Source organism: Haliotis rubra, unplaced genomic scaffold, assembly GCF_003918875.1.
Source record: "Haliotis rubra isolate DU_JTF1 unplaced genomic scaffold, ASM391887v1 Scf249, whole genome shotgun sequence".
NCBI lineage: Eukaryota > Metazoa > Mollusca > Gastropoda > Lepetellida > Haliotidae > Haliotis > Haliotis rubra.
Genome location: NW_025766547.1, coordinates 1,014,773 through 1,033,525, shown reverse-complemented (window position 1 = coordinate 1,033,525; position 18,753 = coordinate 1,014,773). Strand labels below are relative to the sequence as shown.

General features: G+C 41.3%; 2 protein-coding genes and 1 long non-coding RNA gene across 3 annotated transcripts; 2 read left to right on the top strand and 1 right to left on the bottom strand.

The window, feature by feature from the left end:
- The first annotated feature begins 125 nt into the window (after positions 1 to 125).
- On the top strand, positions 126 to 16,056 carry LOC124279268 (neuronal acetylcholine receptor subunit alpha-10-like). The gene is made up of 8 exons (XM_046715091.1): positions 126 to 203; positions 8,947 to 9,000; positions 9,363 to 9,499; positions 10,065 to 10,109; positions 10,844 to 10,953; positions 13,393 to 13,936; positions 15,182 to 15,372; positions 15,612 to 16,056. The coding sequence occupies exons 2-6, from the start codon at positions 8,958 to 8,960 to the stop codon at positions 13,769 to 13,771; spliced, it is 714 nt and encodes a 237-aa protein (XP_046571047.1). The 5' UTR covers positions 126 to 203; positions 8,947 to 8,957; the 3' UTR covers positions 13,772 to 13,936; positions 15,182 to 15,372; positions 15,612 to 16,056.
- LOC124279256 (neuronal acetylcholine receptor subunit alpha-6-like) lies at positions 13,771 to 15,893 on the top strand. Its single transcript, XM_046715074.1, has 3 exons — positions 13,771 to 13,936; positions 15,182 to 15,372; positions 15,612 to 15,893. Exons 1-3 carry the CDS (start codon positions 13,771 to 13,773, stop codon positions 15,891 to 15,893), a joined length of 639 nt encoding a protein of 212 aa, XP_046571030.1.
- Positions 16,057 to 17,255: 1,199 nt separating the features above from the next.
- Positions 17,256 to 18,203, bottom strand: LOC124279269. The gene is made up of 2 exons (XR_006899333.1): positions 17,785 to 18,203; positions 17,256 to 17,596 (listed from the first exon to the last, which is right to left on the bottom strand). It is a non-coding gene; the product is annotated as an uncharacterized LOC124279269 (long non-coding RNA).
- Between the last annotated feature and the right edge of the window lie 550 nt (positions 18,204 to 18,753).

The following is an 18,753-nucleotide window of genomic DNA, read 5'->3' as shown; positions in this document are numbered from 1 at the left end:
TGTATGGCCACGTTTGCTACTTTTCTTCACAATTACAACCACTTTACAAAATGTCATATATAATTCATCCCGTGTTAACGACTGTTGGTGAATAATGCTTTAGTGGCATTCCATTTCCCGCCTAGCCGAAACAGACAGCCCGTGTCTACGTCGGTGGAGGAAGTTTCTTTCAGAAATATTATCCGGGGATTGTGCAAGACGTGGTAAGAACCAAGTAGTGAGAATATGCACCTGTTTTGAATTAGTAGAGTTCATTCACGGGTTCTCGTAATATATTTAGTTCAATTGCAATGGGTTAGAGGAGCCATCATGTCTCAGTATGGTCTCAGGGAGAAACGTGTGAAGGGGACGCGCCAGATAGACACGTCGTGGGAAAACTACCAGCAAGGGTATTTCAATAACAGACCATGGATCATAATCACATTTACTTCTAATTCTAGCTTGAAAAATATACGAACATGAGATCCTGGAACTATCCAGGGGCATAACCAAGTTATCAGCTTATAACATTGTGTGTGATAGTCTTGCTTGGTCTGCTGACGAGGACAGACCTGTGTATCTCGCTCTCTGAGTCAATGTTCCTGTGTAGATTGTTCTCGCTGACATTTATAGTGGTTAGTTGGTTTTTTGTGTGTATTATACCATAAGCATAGTTGGTGAAACTGGCTTTGGTAATTAATTTAGTAATTATATTTTGCAATTGCCTATCGTTAGTAAGTTTGTGCTCGTGAAATTTCCTTGCACGTTCTCTGTTTCGGTTGGCTGACCACGCTCGGCTTTGTGCGTGCGCTTGGCACGTATTGTCCGTGCAGAACTTGCTTCGCGGATTACGCTTGTCGACAACACTGATAGCGTTTGCTTCGCAGATACGGCTATGAATTCAGATTCTGACGGGGAATCCTGATGATTTTGAGGAAACTTCTACTCATGCCGATTTGCTGAGAAATATAATGCTATGTTGGCTAAACGTCCAAAACGAAAACATGATGACGATGTTCAGACAAATTTTAAAGAAAGAAATCTGAAGCCCATTGTTATTTTTTCCTCGGTAGACCCTAGTGTCAGTTTGAAATCCGTCACTCCCGTTGCACTAGCTAAGGACATTCAAAAACATATTGGTGATATACATAGCCTAAAGAGGTTGGATAAAGGTGACATTGTTTTAAACTGCAAATCGGCTGAGCAGGCCAAAACGGCTCTCTCATTGACGCGAATTTGTGGGAAACAAATCAAAGCTTATGTACCCAAAAGTTTGCGAGAAACTAAAGGTGTTATGTACAATATAGATCTGGGTATTTCTGAAGATGAAATAGTTGAGCAGTTGAAATCCTTCAAAGTGACTTATGCTAAACGTTTAACCAGAGGTAAGGGAAACCAGCAGACATTATCAGTTCTGTTAACTCTGCAAGTACCACACTCCCTGAACATGTATACATGTACTATCAGTCTTTCAAGGTAAGAACGTATGTACCACCAGCCCTCAGGTGTTATAAATGCCAGCGTTTCGGTCATAGATCACACAATTGTAAAAGTACAGTTCAGGTTTGTGCTCGCTGCTATGGGGATCATGCTTATGATGCCTGCCCTTCTAAAGATACCTTGAAATGTTCCAATTGCGGAGGAAATCACAGCGCAGCATATAGAGGTTATAATAAATAAAATGAAGCGGTTGAAATCCAACGTGTAAAAGTTGAAAACAAAGTTTCTTATAAAGAAGCCGTACAAATGGTCAAAGAAAACACTCCTATGCCTATGTCCTTTGCAAATGCTGTCAAACTCCGTCCTAAACAGACAGTTGTTCCATCTTCTCAGCAAGTTGCAATAAGTCGACCTTCAGTCAAAGTCACTCATGGTTCAATTAGAGCATCTCAATGTTCATGTCAGTGTTCTGTCCATGATGATAGATCACTGGATCAATCACAGTCTACTCGTCCATCAAGCGAAAGCAGCACATCCCGAGTTGATAATTCCACTGAAAATCTTGTTGCATTCTTACTAGAGGTTATCACAGCCTGTTTTGGTGCTCCAAACCGTATTATGTCCGCTGCAAAGTCTCATCTCCACATTCATATATCTCAAGATATCTTCCGTTCTTTTTCCACTGATAAATCATAATGGATAGCGCCCTCTTGCTGCTAACTATTCTAGAATGCATAGAGTTTAGTTGCACGCGGTCCTCATCTTAAGGCGTTTCTTGGAAAACTAGAATTCTAACCGGATGTAATATGCATTCAAAAAACATTTCTCTGGCCTGAGTGTCAGTTTAAAATTAATGGTTATGTTAGCATGCGAAAAGATCGCATTGAATATGACCCTACGACCAGAAATTCTAAACGTGGCGGTTGTGCTATTTTTGTCAAATCGGATTTAACATATAGTAGTCATACGTTGCCAAAACTTAATTTTGAGGCAAATGCGGTGGAAATTGTCTCAGACGAGAAATAATTCCTAACCATTGTTAATATATGCAGTAATGGTTCGCCATCTTTAGATGATTATAAAATGCTGACAAATTCTGTAGATACACCAGTTTTGATATGTGGTGATTTTAATACTCATAATGCACTGTGGGGGTGCAGGCATACAAATCATGCTGGTCAAGTTGTAGAAAATCTTTTGGATGACACAGGTTTAATATTGCTAAACTCTGGCCCAATGACCCGTATAAATACTGGTAACTTTCCTTTTTCAGCATTGGATCGTACTCTTGTTTCGCCTATTTTATCCCCAAAATATCTATGGGATGTGTATCAACACGACAGTTTGGGGAGTGATCACTTTCCAGTTTTCACTGGAATATCGTTTAAACCTCGTCGAACACCTGCACATAGAATTTCTAGATGGAGATTTAAGTCTGCAAATTGGCATAAATTTGTTGAACTTTGTTCAAATGAAATAACGTGTGATCTGCTTACAGATGACAATGAAAATTCATATTGTAATCTAACTTTATCTCTGACTAAAATCTCAGAAAAAGCTATTGGTAAAACTTCCGGAAAGCCAACTACTCAAAATTCTCAGTATTGGTGGAAGAAGGGTTGTGACAAAGCCGATAAAGCTCAACAAAAGGCCTATAACCGACTTCGCAGGACATCCTTACCAGTTGATTTAGAAGACTTTCGAAAAAAACGGGCTGAATTCCAACGTCTTGTACGAACATTAAAACGCAGCAGTTGGCGTTCTTACATATCTACAATAAACAGGCACACTTCCTTGTCTTCAGTTTGGGCCAAAGTAGAAAGTATTAGTGGGAACCGTAATAGATCCCCTATTCCTGTTTTACATCAAAGCGCTATTTCCCGTGAAGAGAAAGCAAATCTTTTAGCAGATCAGTTTGAGGCTGTTAGCAGCTATGAAAACTTTTCAACAAAATTTAAAAACGAAGTCACAAATTTGGAGAATGAGATTATTCCTATAATTTCAGATTCTTTATTACAACCTTTTCCTGAATATGATTTATCCTTCCACCTGGGAGAATTAAAATCGGCAATATCAAAAGGCAAGAATACATCTCCTGGTGCCGATGAATTGTGTTACGAACACTTTAAACATATGCCAGATTCAGCTCTAGAAGTCATACTTAATATCAGAAATCAAAGCTGGATATCTGGGAAGTTACCCAGAAGCTGGAGACACGCTGTTGTTATCCCTGTTCCCAAACCTGGTAAAGATCTATCTCGCCCTGTTTCATACAGACCAATAGCCTTAACGTCTAACCTGTGTAAAATCATGGAAAGGTTGGTCACAAATCGTTTGAGTTTCTACTTAGAATCAAATGAATTATTAACGAGGCTGCAGTGTGGGTTTAGGAAAACTCGTTCTTGCATAGATCTAGTTCGACTACAATTAAGTGAGTGAGTGAGTTTAGTTTAACGCCGCACTCAGTAATATCCCAGCTATATGGTCTGTAAATAATCGAGTCTGGACCAGACAATCCAGTGATCAACAGCATGAGCATCGATCTACCCAATTAGGATATGATGATGAGATGTGTCAACCATGCCAGCGAGCCTGACCACCTGATTCCATTGGTCGCCTCTTACGACAAGCATGGATTACTGAAGGTTCATTCTAACCCGGACCTTCAAGGGTACAATGCATTAAGAAACAAGAGAGATACACAGATTTCATTGTTTATTAGCTCCGTTTCAAATGAGTAGGCTTTGGGATAGGAGCTCTCCCAAATGTCTACTTAACATGTTGTGCTAATTGTCTTACTGTCATTCCTCATCGTCCTGTCCAGAACCTTCACTCTCTATATCAGATGTCATGTCTTCATCATCATCATCAATGAAGTCTTCTACCCAAGAGTTAAATTTGTACAGTTTGGAAAACACGTCATGATATTTGTGTCTCCTACACCTTTCTGTATTCCTTGTGTCTTTGGACCCAAATGCATATGATACAGATGAGTAATACATCGGGCATACATCTCTTTAAACGTGCTCCAGATTAATTTTCTCAGTTTGGCTTGAATCATGTCTTCGTGTAAACCTCTTTTCATGTACAGCTGTCGTTTCTCATCCAAAAAGTCTTTATTCAGCTCACGTGTACGTGAATACATTTGTCTCATACCTTGCTCTTCGAGATCAGCCATCTTATTTTTCCTGTTGTTTTGTGTGACATCGCTTAACGATACAGCATCATCATCATCATCATCATTTTCCATTTCAGGACATTGTTTATCGTGTAAATGTCTTGTAAGTTGTGGTTATTGCTAAACACTTGACCACAGTAGTCACAATCTGACAGTGGACGTGGTGCCTTCACAGCAGAGAAGTTGTCTTCTTCTTCCCACTTCCTTTTAACTTGGGGTATTCAAGGTGGACCCACTGAAAACTTTTCAGGACACCAGTTTCTTCTGTGTTTTAGCAAATCATTCACGTCTTGAAACACGAGTCCACAGTCATCACAAGATGGCATTGTTGGGAGGTTTTCTTGACACGTCTGCTCACTCTGAACGTCTAACTCGGACTGAATTGTCCTAGCTTGGAGGCCTCCTTTTAAACTGAATGCATTGGGACAAAGTCGCAAATGGGGAGGTGTTTGGGGTTTTAGATCAACCAACAAGTATCCATAAGATTTCTGGGTAGCCCTTTGAAATGGCTTCATGAAATGGTCTGTGTTACCTGGATACATTTGCCTCGCCAAAGTCAAGATGGGTTGTTGATCAATAGGGTTGTTGAACAGAAGCAGATAATGACAGTTTCTTCGTTGTCTTCGTTCTCGGCCTCATCTCTAAGTGCATTGACAAACTATGGTTTCAAAACAAATGCTACGATAGGCATGTAACTGGCAAAAAGACTCTTCCACATACTGTCTGTCGTCCACAGAGGGTGAACTAATCTTCGCAACACAGCTAGATAGTTATTTCTGTCATTTTTCCCCAGGAACGACATCTTTCATATCGAGTCACTGGTAATCTTCCCTTTAATAACCTATTGATAATACCATTGATGGCAAGAATCTGTTCTCTGTTCATTTCTAAGATGTCTTGTCGAATCTTACTCAACGTCTTGAAACATTAACATGAACCTTAAAAATTCGTAATGTTTCAACACGTACCTAGCCATAGTAATTCTAGCAAACAAGCTGTTATCGCGGTTGGGATCTCAATGAGATTAGTATTCGAGTAAACCTCTATTTATACATCGACAAAAGACTATACATAGACAGCCAATGCATATATATATACTCTTAACATTGTTTTATTTCTAATATTCACAAATATACAGTATTTTACATCATGACAAATCGACATGACTACCCCAGCAGGCCACCTCTTTCTGAGGTACTCCCACCAGGGTCAAATACGGACAGTATGGAGACCACTTTTCATGTTCGACCCAGGGATCATCAACTTCTTCCCAGTTCTTGAGAATGACACTACATTGAAAACACTTGCAAGCGTCCGCTCTGATTAAGTACAGGAATCCTGCCTGGGCCATGTGACTAGGACTCTGTTCCATCTGTACTGGCCAGTCCTTAAACGAATCGAGTCTTTTCTGGAATGAAGTCAATTCAGTACTGATTGCACAACAATAGGTAACGACAGTCTTGTCGACTGGGTAATGTCCACACACATCCATGATATTCCAGATTGGAGAGCTGTGGTAACACGTCCACACAGTACAGTGCCTAAACCAAGAATGGTTTTACACTCCTGACTTATAGTCTACTATATAGGCTATGGGAAGTCTAAAAATAGTCATCATCTAAATAGAGCCTATTACTAGGGGCCGTTTCTAAAAATAGACTCAAACAATAGGCCATGGTGTCATAAAATCCACAATGACGTCAAAAACAATATTCGCAATTGTGATCCTGACGAGTAAAAAATAAAACATACAAACGAAAAGATGAAATAAGGTCTATTTTTAAAACCAATGAATTTCTTAAAATGTTTACCTTGCACATGTCAGGTGTATCGTAAAGGTCTTCTAACTTCAAACTAACGTAGTCATCACCCCAGACATGGACAATGAACAGCATACACGAGGCAGTGTCGGAGAGCAGCTCCCCTTCTCTGTGTTTTTTCTCTAAGATGTCAATTCAATCCTTTCTGTTTTCTTTAATACTAGTCATGTCCATTTTCTATCTATAAACAGCAAACAGCCAGTAGAGTCAAGAGCATCGAATGTTTTTTCACGGAGAAGAGACGTTCTCTCTGGCGACTGAAGTCTGAATGACATGGGGACTGTTCGGGAGCCTTATATTGCCCACACACGAGTCTAAAACTACCTCTGGGAAAGTTGTTTATCCCAAGGTCAGCTCGGTACAAGGTCATTGCCCCCCTGTTACATGAGGTCAACCTGAAGGTCACACACACACCTGGGCCGGAAGGGGACTCCCAAAGGAGGGTGGGGCTTAAGGGTTCAACAGTTGATTAGGTCACACAAAGGTCACACATATGTGACGTCATAAAACAAAATGGCGGATATGGGCCTCAAACCCCCACCCCCCACAACAACTACAGGTAGAAACATGTACTCTACTTGTCCTGTATTAAACAAACATTTTAAAATTCGTCGGCCTTGTCGCAGAGATGAAGTTATTTTAACTCGCCTCAGACTAGGACATTGTGGATTAAACCACGTAAGGCTCTTAAAGAAACTGTGTTTAACAAAACCAAAAATACTTTTACAATGAATGATAATTTAATGTATGGTTGCATACAAAGAGCTGTATTAGACTTCCTCGTTAAAACGGGTAAGTTATTTAACTGAACAAAAATATACTAAGCAGCAAAAGAAACGTCAGTTTGGAATTTTCCTTCACATAAACGTATAACTGTAAACTCATTTAATGTTTTGATTGTATATTTTTGACAACATCTCCAACTTGACCTGACCAAAGACATTCCTTCCCAAACTCAGAATTGAACCCAGGAAATGGTCTCAAAACCGTAACCTGACCTCGGAGATGGTACGGTGTTCTCCATGTTTTTTATGCAACTCATGCTGCATGTGCTGTTCAGAAGGACCATCCCTATAAAATGCACCCCAAACCTGGTTGAAACATTCACATTACAACGTCAGCAGGATGCCCCTTCTCACGACAGCTCAGAAGAACCAGGCGCTAGGAAGACTTGAATCTGGCCACACTGCATAAGCCGTTGCCAATCACTTCCAGGTCAACGTTCGTACCATCTACAGGCTGCAGCAACGTTTCCGGGCCACCAACACCACAAATGATCGCCCCCTTACTGGCAGACCAAAGGTTACTACAAGACGACAAGACTGCCATGTTGTGCGACAGCATGTACAGAATCCCTTCATGCAGGCATCCGAAACAGCACGCCAGACAGTGGGAACACACGGAAGACCAATCAGTACTGATGCAGTACGCCGACGTCTTAACAGTGGGAACCTCCATTACCGTAGACCTTATTGTGGACCTATCCTCAACCCTCGTCATCGGCGTGAACGTCTACAGTTTGCCCTACAACACCAAAACTGGCGATACAGGCAATGGAGAACTGTCCTGTTAACAGATGAGAGTCGGAGCTGCGTATCAACTGCAGATGGCAGAACAAGAATATGGCAACGACGTGGCAAGCGTTACTCAGACCAATGTGTTATGGAAAGAGACTCATGGGGAGGTGCAAGCATCATGGTATGGGGTGGAATAGGCCTGAACCAGAGAGTGGGTCCTGTGGTGTTCCAGAACCTTGGTTCAGGGAGAGGAGGCGGCATCACAGCGGTGCGTTACATCGACCAAGCTCTTAGACACCACGTCATACCACATTTCGCACGTCACCGGAACAACATTTTCCAGCATGATAACGCCCGGGCCGTTACTGATCTACATGGGATTTCCTACAGCAGAACGGTGTCAACATTATGCAGTGGCCAGCCCTTAGTCCTGATTTAAACCCAATTGAACATCTTTTGGATGAAATTCAGAGGAGACTGAATAAGTCATACCAGAGCCGAACTCAGCCGATGTATTGCGCCAGGCTTTTCTCAGAGTGTAGTTCCAGGTGCCAATGGCCTTCATCAATCGATTGGTGCACTCCATGCATAGACGCTGTGCTGCAGTTATTGCCGCTCGTGGTGGCCACACTAGATACTGGAGTCAAGAGTCTGAATGGACTGCAAACGTTCACGTAGTGTCTTAAAATTGTTATTCATTGATGTGGTCACACATCGAAGGTATTCATTGATGTGTCAAGATATTGTACACAAAAAAAGTTTTTGATCCGCTTATTATGTCAATTTCTGTAATGATTTGATTACAGTGCCTATATAATTTTTAATTCGTACTGACGTTTATATCCTGCTGAGTATGTAACAGTTTGTCAAGTGTCCTGCGCATATATGCCTTTTAAGGCCCAAAGTCGCCCTAAAACCTTATCTACTTACCTATAACATTGTGTGGCATTGCTAGTATTGTAAGACAGGGTGATTTAGACAACTTGACTACAGGTTTGTGTCTGTGTTGTAGGGCGGCCAAGGATGGACCTGAAGATGCTGTTTCTCCTCGCTGGAGGGATGTTAGGTAAGATTGGAAAGTGAAAGCTGAATGGTCTAAGACGCTGACAGATTTGGTGAATCCAGAAAGTGACTGTATGATGCTGAGTGGACAAGAGGGATATTTTTCCGTTGTCTCCCGTTTCTTGTCTACCCCAGATATTGTCCTGTTGTATTCCATCTGTCTACCCCAGATATTGTCCTGTTGTCTCCCGTCTGTCTACCCGAGATATTGTCATGTCTCCCGTCTCATGTCTACCCCAGATATTGTCCTGTTGTCTCCCGTCTGTCTACCCCAGATATTGTCATGTTGTCTCCCGTCTCATGTCTACCCCAGATATTGTCATGTTGTCTCCCGTCTGTCTACCCCAGATATTGTCCAATTTTCAGTCTCTGCAAGCAGTGTTGACAAACATCGTCTGGTTGCTGGTCTGTTTGAGAACTACGACAAACGTATCGAACCCTTCGATGATGACTACCCACTGGACGTGAAGATGGATCTCACTCTTATCGAGATAATGGACATCGTAAGTCTGGAGCACATATATAGCCAATACCTAACACGCAACAGTTTTATACGTGCGCCATGTATTACTGTAGTTAAAACGCAGTAGCTTTACAACAACGTGGTATAACGCCATAGTGTCGAGATGCAATCCTGAGCACTTTCACCTCCCGTCATAGGCCGTGACGTTTGCAATCGAGGTACCAAATGGCTGGGTTTGTAATAATTGGTCCATTTATATTGCGCTATATCCACACCGGCAGCGTGCTTATAGCGCAGAACACATTATTACCCCGTATAACCAAACCTGTCTCTGAGGCACTAGAAGGTTAATAGTCACATGACTTATCCCACCGGGTACCCATTTTCTGCTGGATGAACAGAGGACATTTTGAACACACTCACTTGCCTTAGTGAGACTACATGTATCACATGTGCTTCGTTGTTGGGCAGGACAGAAGTCCTTGAAACTCTCAGGAGTCAAAACTGCCAAAACACGGTTACCCATCCAAGGAATCTCCGCACTCAACATTCCTTATCTCCAACTGATTTGCATATTTCCGATTAAATCATTCTTTCTGTTACAGGACGAGACAAAGCAAGTGATGACGACACATAGCTGGATAACACTGGTAAATGTGAGAGAGGAGTGAGTTGGGTTCTACGCTGTTTTGAACAGTGTTCCAGAAACATCACAACGTGCAGGCATCGTGTAGGACGAGGTCCAATACATAGTGCAATCAGTGGTTCAAGTGTGCCACCTTCCGTAAGAGTCAGGAGCATGGGCTGTCAAATTAAGGATCATCATCAGGGGTAGTTCTGGATTTGAACTCACAATTACCGTATCCTTTCGCGTCATCAATACTTAACATGTTCACCCGTCAATTCATAAACTCTTTAATACACACCCCCGTTAATACATATACCCATTCATACATTCACCGGATAATGCATGCACCTTTTAAAACATACACCCGTTGAATCACACAGACGATAATACATACACCCGATAATACATATACGCGATAATACATACACCCGTATATACATACACCTGTTAATACATACACTCGATAATACATACACTCGATAATACATATACGCGATAATACATACACCCGTTTATACATACACCCGATAATACATACACCCGATAATACATACACTCGATAATACACATACGCGATAATACATACACCCGTTTATACATTCACCTGTTAATACATATGTTGATACGAAGGACCGTCTCTTTTGTTTGCTTTTGTTGCTGAGGGAACTACTGAGTGCACCCATCCCTCATTGTCCCAATTATCTCCACTAAAATACGTAAAACGTTTAAGGGTATTGTTCATGTATCTTTTTCCAGAAATGGGTGGATGCAAGGTTGGCATGGCAACCAGAACACTTTGGGGACGTGACTGACCTACGGATCCCATCCGACATGATATGGACGCCTGACCTGACATTAAAAAACACGTGAGTACCTCCCTGACAGACCTAGCTGGCATCAAGATGAAAGCATTCTGGAAGTAGTTCATCTTGGTGGTACTCTTATATAAGAAAATGTTTCTGTTTAAACTGCATATGTGTGTACATTTATGGAAACACAGTTTCTTGGCTTAAGTTGGAGAGTTATGTTTGTGTGTTAGGTAATAGTATTGACTGAGTGAGTTTGGTTTTACGCCTCTTTTAGCAATATTCCAGCAATAACACGGCGGTGGGTCGCCAGAAATGGGCTTCATACATTATATTCATGTGAGGAATCGAACCCGGATCTTCGGCGTTACGAGCAAACGCTTTCACCGCTAGGGTACCCCACCGCCCGGTAATGAATAGGACAAAACCATTTCCATACCCACACAAGATCTCCCCCAAGAGCTGAGTTAATTGACCAATTGTATCACGAACATGTGTTTATGAAGAACGATGTCAGATAATGTTGATACCAGGTGTTACTAATTCGACCAGTTTTGAAATGTCCACGACATGTGTACCTACAACGTTTCGAACATTTCACTGAGGACGTCAATGTGCGACAAAGTCTGAGCAAAATTCGTGTGACGCAATTTGAAACAATCTTTATTTCGATTGTACAGTCCAGTACAAAAGGCACATGTTATACGTAGTATAATGCCAATCTAAACTCTGGCTTTGCTTGTTCTTTATGAATCCAGAACTGTAGTTTTTTATTTCACATGTCTCATCGATAAAATAACACCACCGATGCCTCATGAAAGTTTGGATGTACCAGTGTTGATCTCTTGTCTTGACTGCTGCTGGATATGTATGTTAGGTTATCCTATTCTTAACTAGACAATCTGGGATATCGTAAGATAACAGTACTTTAAAAACGATCGATGTTACACATGGTAAAGTAATGATAAGCACCAAGCTACTTATACGCCTCGACCTACCTTGTGTTAGGTGGGGTAGCCTAGTGGTTCAAGCGTTCGCTCGTAACGGCGAAGACCCGGGTTCGATTAACCACATGGGTACAATGTGTGAAGCCCATTTCTGGTGTCCCCGACAGGATATTGCTGGAATATTGCTAAAAGCGGCATGAAACCAAACTCGCTCACTCACTCACTCACTCACTCACTCACTCGACCTACCGTGAAGAATTAACTTTGTCTCCCCCATACTATATGACATCATAGCCACCCAGTGAAAGCTGGTGCTGGAATATTGTTTGTCTCTTCATAAGATGGCCCCTACTGGGTTATATAATAGGACACGGTCCGGCACAGCGATGACTTAACATAACATCACTGCCACAGGCTAATTTGCATATCACGTGACCGGATTTTTCTCCTGTTTGTAATCAAACGCGCATATTCATAATAAGAAGAAACTGGACTCACGAAAGCTTTTCGGCGATCTCTTCATAATGTTTTACATTGTTACATATATATTCTTCCACAACTGCGACAGTTAGGTCTATGACAGTACATATTTAGATATCAAACTGGCTGCATAGTTTGCTCTCCGTCGGCTTCGATGACTGCACGTGGATCCGTACAACCGATGTAAACAAAGGATCGCTACGCAAATCGAAATAGTGTTACATTTTTGGATATTTTCTCAGTGAAACTAAACCATTCTATTAAAGATGTTTAGTTAGATGTGTAGACTTGTCAAAAATAAAAGAGTTAAGAAATATGTACATTATATCGAATGGACATTGCAAGATGTGACGAATCGTCACATTTTTCTAGCCTGTGGCAGAGGTACTATGCTGGCTTGCCGCATGGAACTCTGGGTAGGAGAGTGATAATAGGATGCAAAGATTGTGAGGGATCAGTGGACACGTTATTCACGTGACCGTTGCTATGATACTTGTCAAGCTACCATGAGGTTGGAGACTAATGTGTAACTGGTCATTTAGTGGTTTCAAATGGTAAAAACCAAACCCGATAGCTAAACATGAACTGAAGGATTACTTCCGTGACTGGTTTAAATATGTAATTTTCCGCCGTCAAAAAAAACCTACGGATAACAAAGCTCTACAGGACAAACACATGCTGATTAGACAAACACTTAGAGGGTTCAAATCTATATAAAAATTACGATCGAAATAGATACATTGACAACTTCGCACCGCGTCTAATTCAAGTTTCTGTCAGACGACGAATCATTTTGAAAGTATAATGATTTGAATGTAACACATCATATTTTTGGGATTACACTTTTTCGGCAAAATACAAATTCTAGTACTTTTGTTGGGTTGAAAATAGACTACTCGATTTCCTACTTTCATTTTCTGGAAGCCGCGGTGGCTGAGTGGATTAGATGGCTGACTGTGTGTGTTAGCGATTAGGTGCCCGACATGGCAGTGTATGTTCATAGATTTGAATGTATGTTTGAAATGTCAACATTTTCATCAGTGCTCATAAATTGTATTCATTTCCCGTACAGAGTAGAACTAAACAACCAACTTTTACCAGGCGGACAGAACAACGCCATACTACTTTCAAGTGGAGAAGTCATCTTGGTGTACCAAGCCATCTTAAAAACGTCATGTCGTGTCGACCTGTCGTACTTTCCAATGGATCAACAAATGTGTCGGATAAGTTTCCATTCGTGGTCCTACACTGGCGATAAACTTAATGTCACAAATGGTGCAGGAGAACCCGGTGATTTAAATGAGTATATATCAAACATGGAATGGATCCTATTGTCATACGAGAAGAGCCGAGACACTACATTCTATACATGCTGCCCGGAGCCCTACATCACATTAAACTTCGACGTCGTTTTGAGACGGCGCCCCTGTTCTTCCTGGTCAATCTCATGATGCCGTGTCTTGTCGTGACGCTGGTCGCTCTGCTGGGGCTCCTGGTGCCCAACGAATCAGGGGAGAAGATTACGATTGGAATCACGTCTCTGCTGGCAATGATAGTATTGCTGCTTGTTAGTTCACAGTCAACGCCACCGACGTCGATTGTGACCCCTCTTATTGGTATGTCTAAATTTATATTGCTTTATATGGCTTACAGGGTGAGCGGTATATTTGTGTAGTATTGGAGTTATCTTACGGTGACAACATGTCCTGACAATTCTAAATACAGTGAGTGAGTGAGTGAGTGAGTGAGTGAGTGAGTGAGTGAGTGAGTGAGTGAGTGAGTGAGTGAGTGAGTGAGTGAGTGAGTGAGTGAGTGAGTGAGTGAGTGAGTGAGTGAGTGAGTGAGTGAGTGAGTGAGTGAGTGAGTGAGTGAGTGAGTGAGTTACATTGTACATTGCTTGTCATCTTACCATGTCTGCTTGGGACGCTGCCCATAGTAGTATCCGCTGGTGTGTCTGGCTTAGACTCCAGTTTGTACACGTGGACGTGATATATACTGACGTTCTAAAAGGTACACACATGTTCTGGGAAATTAATATCAAAATACAATGTAAACAGTTTGATTGTCAGTAACATTCTGTACGTGTTGCCAAATCACAGGTGCATACTCCCATTTGTACCTCGGTTTAGAACTGTGCCGACAACAGCTTGAAACAATAAAACACAGGTGAACTTTCCGGACACTGCCAGGAACATGTCAACTGAATCCCCTCGATTCTCTCAATCGATAAATTCCACATTGACTTACGTACCAGTAGGTCCGGCGGTCAGTTGGCTTAAGAATATAGGAGCTGTCTTCCTACGACTACTGACAACATAATCTTTCTCTCATGTTCTCACACCATACATCAATATCTATGCATCAACTTTTACCGGAAATGGATGAGGTCATTACGGTTTCACTAACTTAATCAAACTATATATTTTGTGTCTGGTCAATGATTGACCTATTGCTGTGTATACTTAGACAAGTCAGCCAATTCAATACACCAACACAAATGGGAATCAATTATTATTTGTATGTTACTAGTAAACCCAGTTTTATGACAATGACGTGTTTAGTTTACTCGAGCTCGTGGTAGGCTGTGTTATAACGACCAACTTAGGACAAGGTACTAAGGTATGTAGAGAAACCATTAGCTATGCACCTATACCACATATTCTATATTCATACTGCACGTTGTTATGTATCTTTGTATGGGAAATATTTTGTCGGTGATCTATATGACAAACTATTTCACTGATTATTCCACGAAATCTACACGTGTTATCATCAATTCTGAAACCACATGAACAAAGCGTGTCCAAGATTTGTCGGCACAACTTTATGCTCCCTACAGAATCTGCTCTCTTCTTCCGCAGTTGTGTACTATACAATCAACATCGTCATTGTGTCTCTGAGTGTTGGTCTGGCCGTGTTCACTCTGAATATCCATCACCGAGGGGCGAGAGGACACAGACCCCCACGGCTTGTCAAAACACTGTGTTTCGGTTTTCTTGCGAAGATCCTCCTTGTCAAAGTAGACCTGCCAGAGTCTGCCAAGCTGGAAATGGTATGTTTGATCATCATGTTTTGTTTTCTCCTGGCGAAATCTAGACTTTTATTTCAGCGAAGGCCAAATTGAATATCTCACAAACACCTTGAAAGAGGAGAGAAGGATATGTAAAGAGGTAGTGTGTTACCTGCAGGACAGAGAGTTAGCAGTATGTTTTTATGTCTTTTGTTCATAACATTTTGTGTTATCCAATCTCTTTTAAAGCTCAGAATTTCCCTCTCTACGTTTTCCCACAGATACCAAATCCTGCTAATCATCAGGCCATGAATGCATACCAGCCAGCACCCACCCCGACAGAGGGACAACCTGGTGGAGGGAATAACGTGGTGGATGTTCTCAACCGACTGCTCCACACGGTAGAGAAGGCCATGGACCTACACAAGAGGAGGATCACAACACAAGACAGTCTTGACGAGGCTACATATGAGTGGAAACAGCTGGCCATCGTTCTCGAACGCGCTCTGACGATTATATTTCTCATCGTCACTGTTTGTACGACGATTGCAATGTTCTCGTAGACCCCGGAAGCAGCAAGACCCCATGGAACAGGTGGTTAAAGTGTTCGCTCGTCGGACTGCAGATCTACCATCTGTTCCAGATATGGGTGCGGCATAGAGTATGTTCTTCTAGACTTAAGAGCCCGGATGTAGACCAGTGTTTATAGTGTTTGCTGGGTTCGATCCCCTACCTGGTGACCCATTGAATATTGCTGGAAGAGGCATACAAAAACCAATGACCCTAGCAACCTCTTGGACTGCATGACGACGGACACAAGCATCGTTGTTTGGCGCCCGGATGTTGGCATGTCTGACAGCTGGTCTTCCGAATCTCTCGCTACAATCTGTAATTTGTACATCATAGCGTGAATATGCATGATGGAATACTGTATTCTTCGTGTAGTCAATATTATATCTCATTTCCTTGTACCTAAATTTGTTTAGAGGGTAGACGGATAGATACAAATGTCATATGTAATTTCATAATCATCAAACAATTCTATTATTTTCCGGTTATAGATTTAAACTGTTATTAAGCGGCTCTCTCTGTGGGCATCCTTATTTCCAAGTGAGCTATACTGCCGTGGCACCTTTTTAAACATTATTTGCATGTCCGCATGATATTGCCATAACCTTGAAACAATGTATTTTTAATCTCGTTGCTGGTATTACATATGATATTAACAATGTGATTGTTAATCATATTTCATGTCAACATATGTGGTTTTATCACATGGTCTATGACGTCAATAATATCAATTATCCTATATTTTGCACGGGGACTACCAGCAGCCAAGTATTGAATAGTCAGGAAAAGACGAAGAAGTGCGGATAGAAACAGGTGTGGCATCTCATTCATGGACAGAGATGTTAACCGGGGTGATCCAAAATCAAAGTTTTGGAAAATTCATAACAGTCTATCAAAATGGTTTTTTTTCAGAATGCAATGCAATATACCTGTTTTGTGATTTTGATGTTGAAATTAAAACATTCATTCTGCGTGATATTGTTCAGTGTTTCAAGTTTACTTAGCACTTGTCACCAGCAAGGTTTAGAATGTGAGTGCACTCATTGCTGCCATATATTTGACCCTCATCTTGCTTGTTTGATTGTAAACCCACAGCTCTTTAAAATGATTTATATTTCATTGGTATTAGTTGGATCTTTATTTAACCGATTCGTTAATCTCTGCGTTTCCATTTTTAAATACTGTATGCAATTATAGTAATTACTGATCTGTATGCGATGCTTTAAATGATCTGCATTGTGCTAGCAGTCAGAGGAACTAATCAATATTGAACAAACTTTATTTGATCCTATAGTTTGTTCAATACTGTACGTCCCAACTTCTAAAATGCCACTCAAACAAGTTAGAACAACTAATCGTTTGTATATTTTATTACTATATATTTCGACGAAACCATCTTATCCAGGTGATTCTGCATATATTGTTCTGATAGCAAGATACATTTCCACATTGTTAGAACATCTTGATTCCATCCCGATAAACTGGTTTAATCCAGAGCCATCAGCATAGCATGAAAAGATAGGTCACGTAAAAGATCGATTACAGTCTTGCTTATTTTTAGCGCCTTCATGAGTTGTCTGCCCTTGCGGACAATGATCACACTGTGTACTTCCCGACATGCCTTGATATGTCCCTAGGGGGCATAACCAGCAGGGTTCAAGGCCGTCTGATGAATAACTTCCTGCCCCACAGGTGCCTGAAAGAAGAACGATGCACGTGATGGAAACGTATTTCTCTGAATCATCATGTGTTTCTAAGATAGAATATTGTATGCCTTGAAGACCATTGACGATTACTAGCGTCTCTTATCCGGATATCGTAGTCTCCATACGACTAGTTATTAGGGAGTGAAATGGTTAAAGGACAGAGTGGAGAAACGGTCACCTTTACAACTGGACGGTGAGGAAGACCCTTCGGAGGAGGTGGAGAATCCGTCGGGACAAAGGACGCAACTCAGGCTGTCTTCATGTTGCTGAAACGTCCCCACCGGACACGGACTACACTGTCTCTGTGTCACCGACAGGAACGAACCCCGGGGGGCAGGTACCTGGAAAGGTCAAGGACAGGTGTAATGAGCATCAAATCTGTACATATGATTTAAACATATTTTTATTCATGAAGATGAATTGGGATTGGTGAACAAGCATTACTGCTTATGTTAACGCCGCTCCCATGCAACGTATAACTTGAACTGGAGGATTTGACGTCATCGATACTGACCATTGCATAAATATAATATTTTTAAATATATATAAATATATACAGATAACATGAAATACAACTATTCTCTAAGTAGTCGTAAGTTAGAGAGTTACAGTTGTGTGTGTCTAACAAGTCATTGTAGAAATGTATATATAGTAACTGTATATATAGTAGACGTCTATAGTAGTGTATTCTTTGGGGACACAAACTACGGTATCTCTGTGTCACTGACAGGAAGGAACCCCGGGGGCAGGTACCTGGAAAGGTCAAGGGCAGGTGTAATGAGCATTAAATCTGTATATATATATATATATATATAGCTGAAGTCTATAGTAGTGTATTATTGTAGTGTATTCTTTGGGGACACAAACTACGGTATCTCTGTGTCACCGACAGTAGGAAGCCTTAGCGCAAGAACCCGGTAAAATATATTGCGTTTAATCTGCGTGTCAGCGAGTGTGTCTTCATAATGACACGACTACAGTAACATGCTTCAACACCTCGTAACGTCATTATTTAACAACATACAGTGTACAGTGTAACTCTGCCCAGTACACAATGTGACAACTGTTTCATCACATTGTAACAATGTCCTGTAACAACACGTAACAGCACACTGCAAGAACAGACTGTATTCAATCAATTCACTAC

Coding starts and splice junctions, on each gene's coding strand:
- LOC124279268 (XM_046715091.1), top strand. CDS start 8,958: ATGGACCTGAAGATGCTGTTTCTCCTCGCTGGAGGGATGTTAG. Junction 9,001..9,362: donor CCTCGCTGGAGGGATGTTAG/GTAAGATTGGAA, acceptor TCCAATTTTCAG/TCTCTGCAAGCAGTGTTGAC. Junction 10,110..10,843: donor CACATAGCTGGATAACACTG/GTAAATGTGAGA, acceptor ATCTTTTTCCAG/AAATGGGTGGATGCAAGGTT.
- LOC124279256 (XM_046715074.1), top strand. CDS start 13,771: ATGCCGTGTCTTGTCGTGACGCTGGTCGCTCTGCTGGGGCTCCTGGTG. Junction 13,937..15,181: donor GATTGTGACCCCTCTTATTG/GTATGTCTAAAT, acceptor CTTCTTCCGCAG/TTGTGTACTATACAATCAAC. Junction 15,373..15,611: donor AGTCTGCCAAGCTGGAAATG/GTATGTTTGATC, acceptor GTTTTCCCACAG/ATACCAAATCCTGCTAATCA.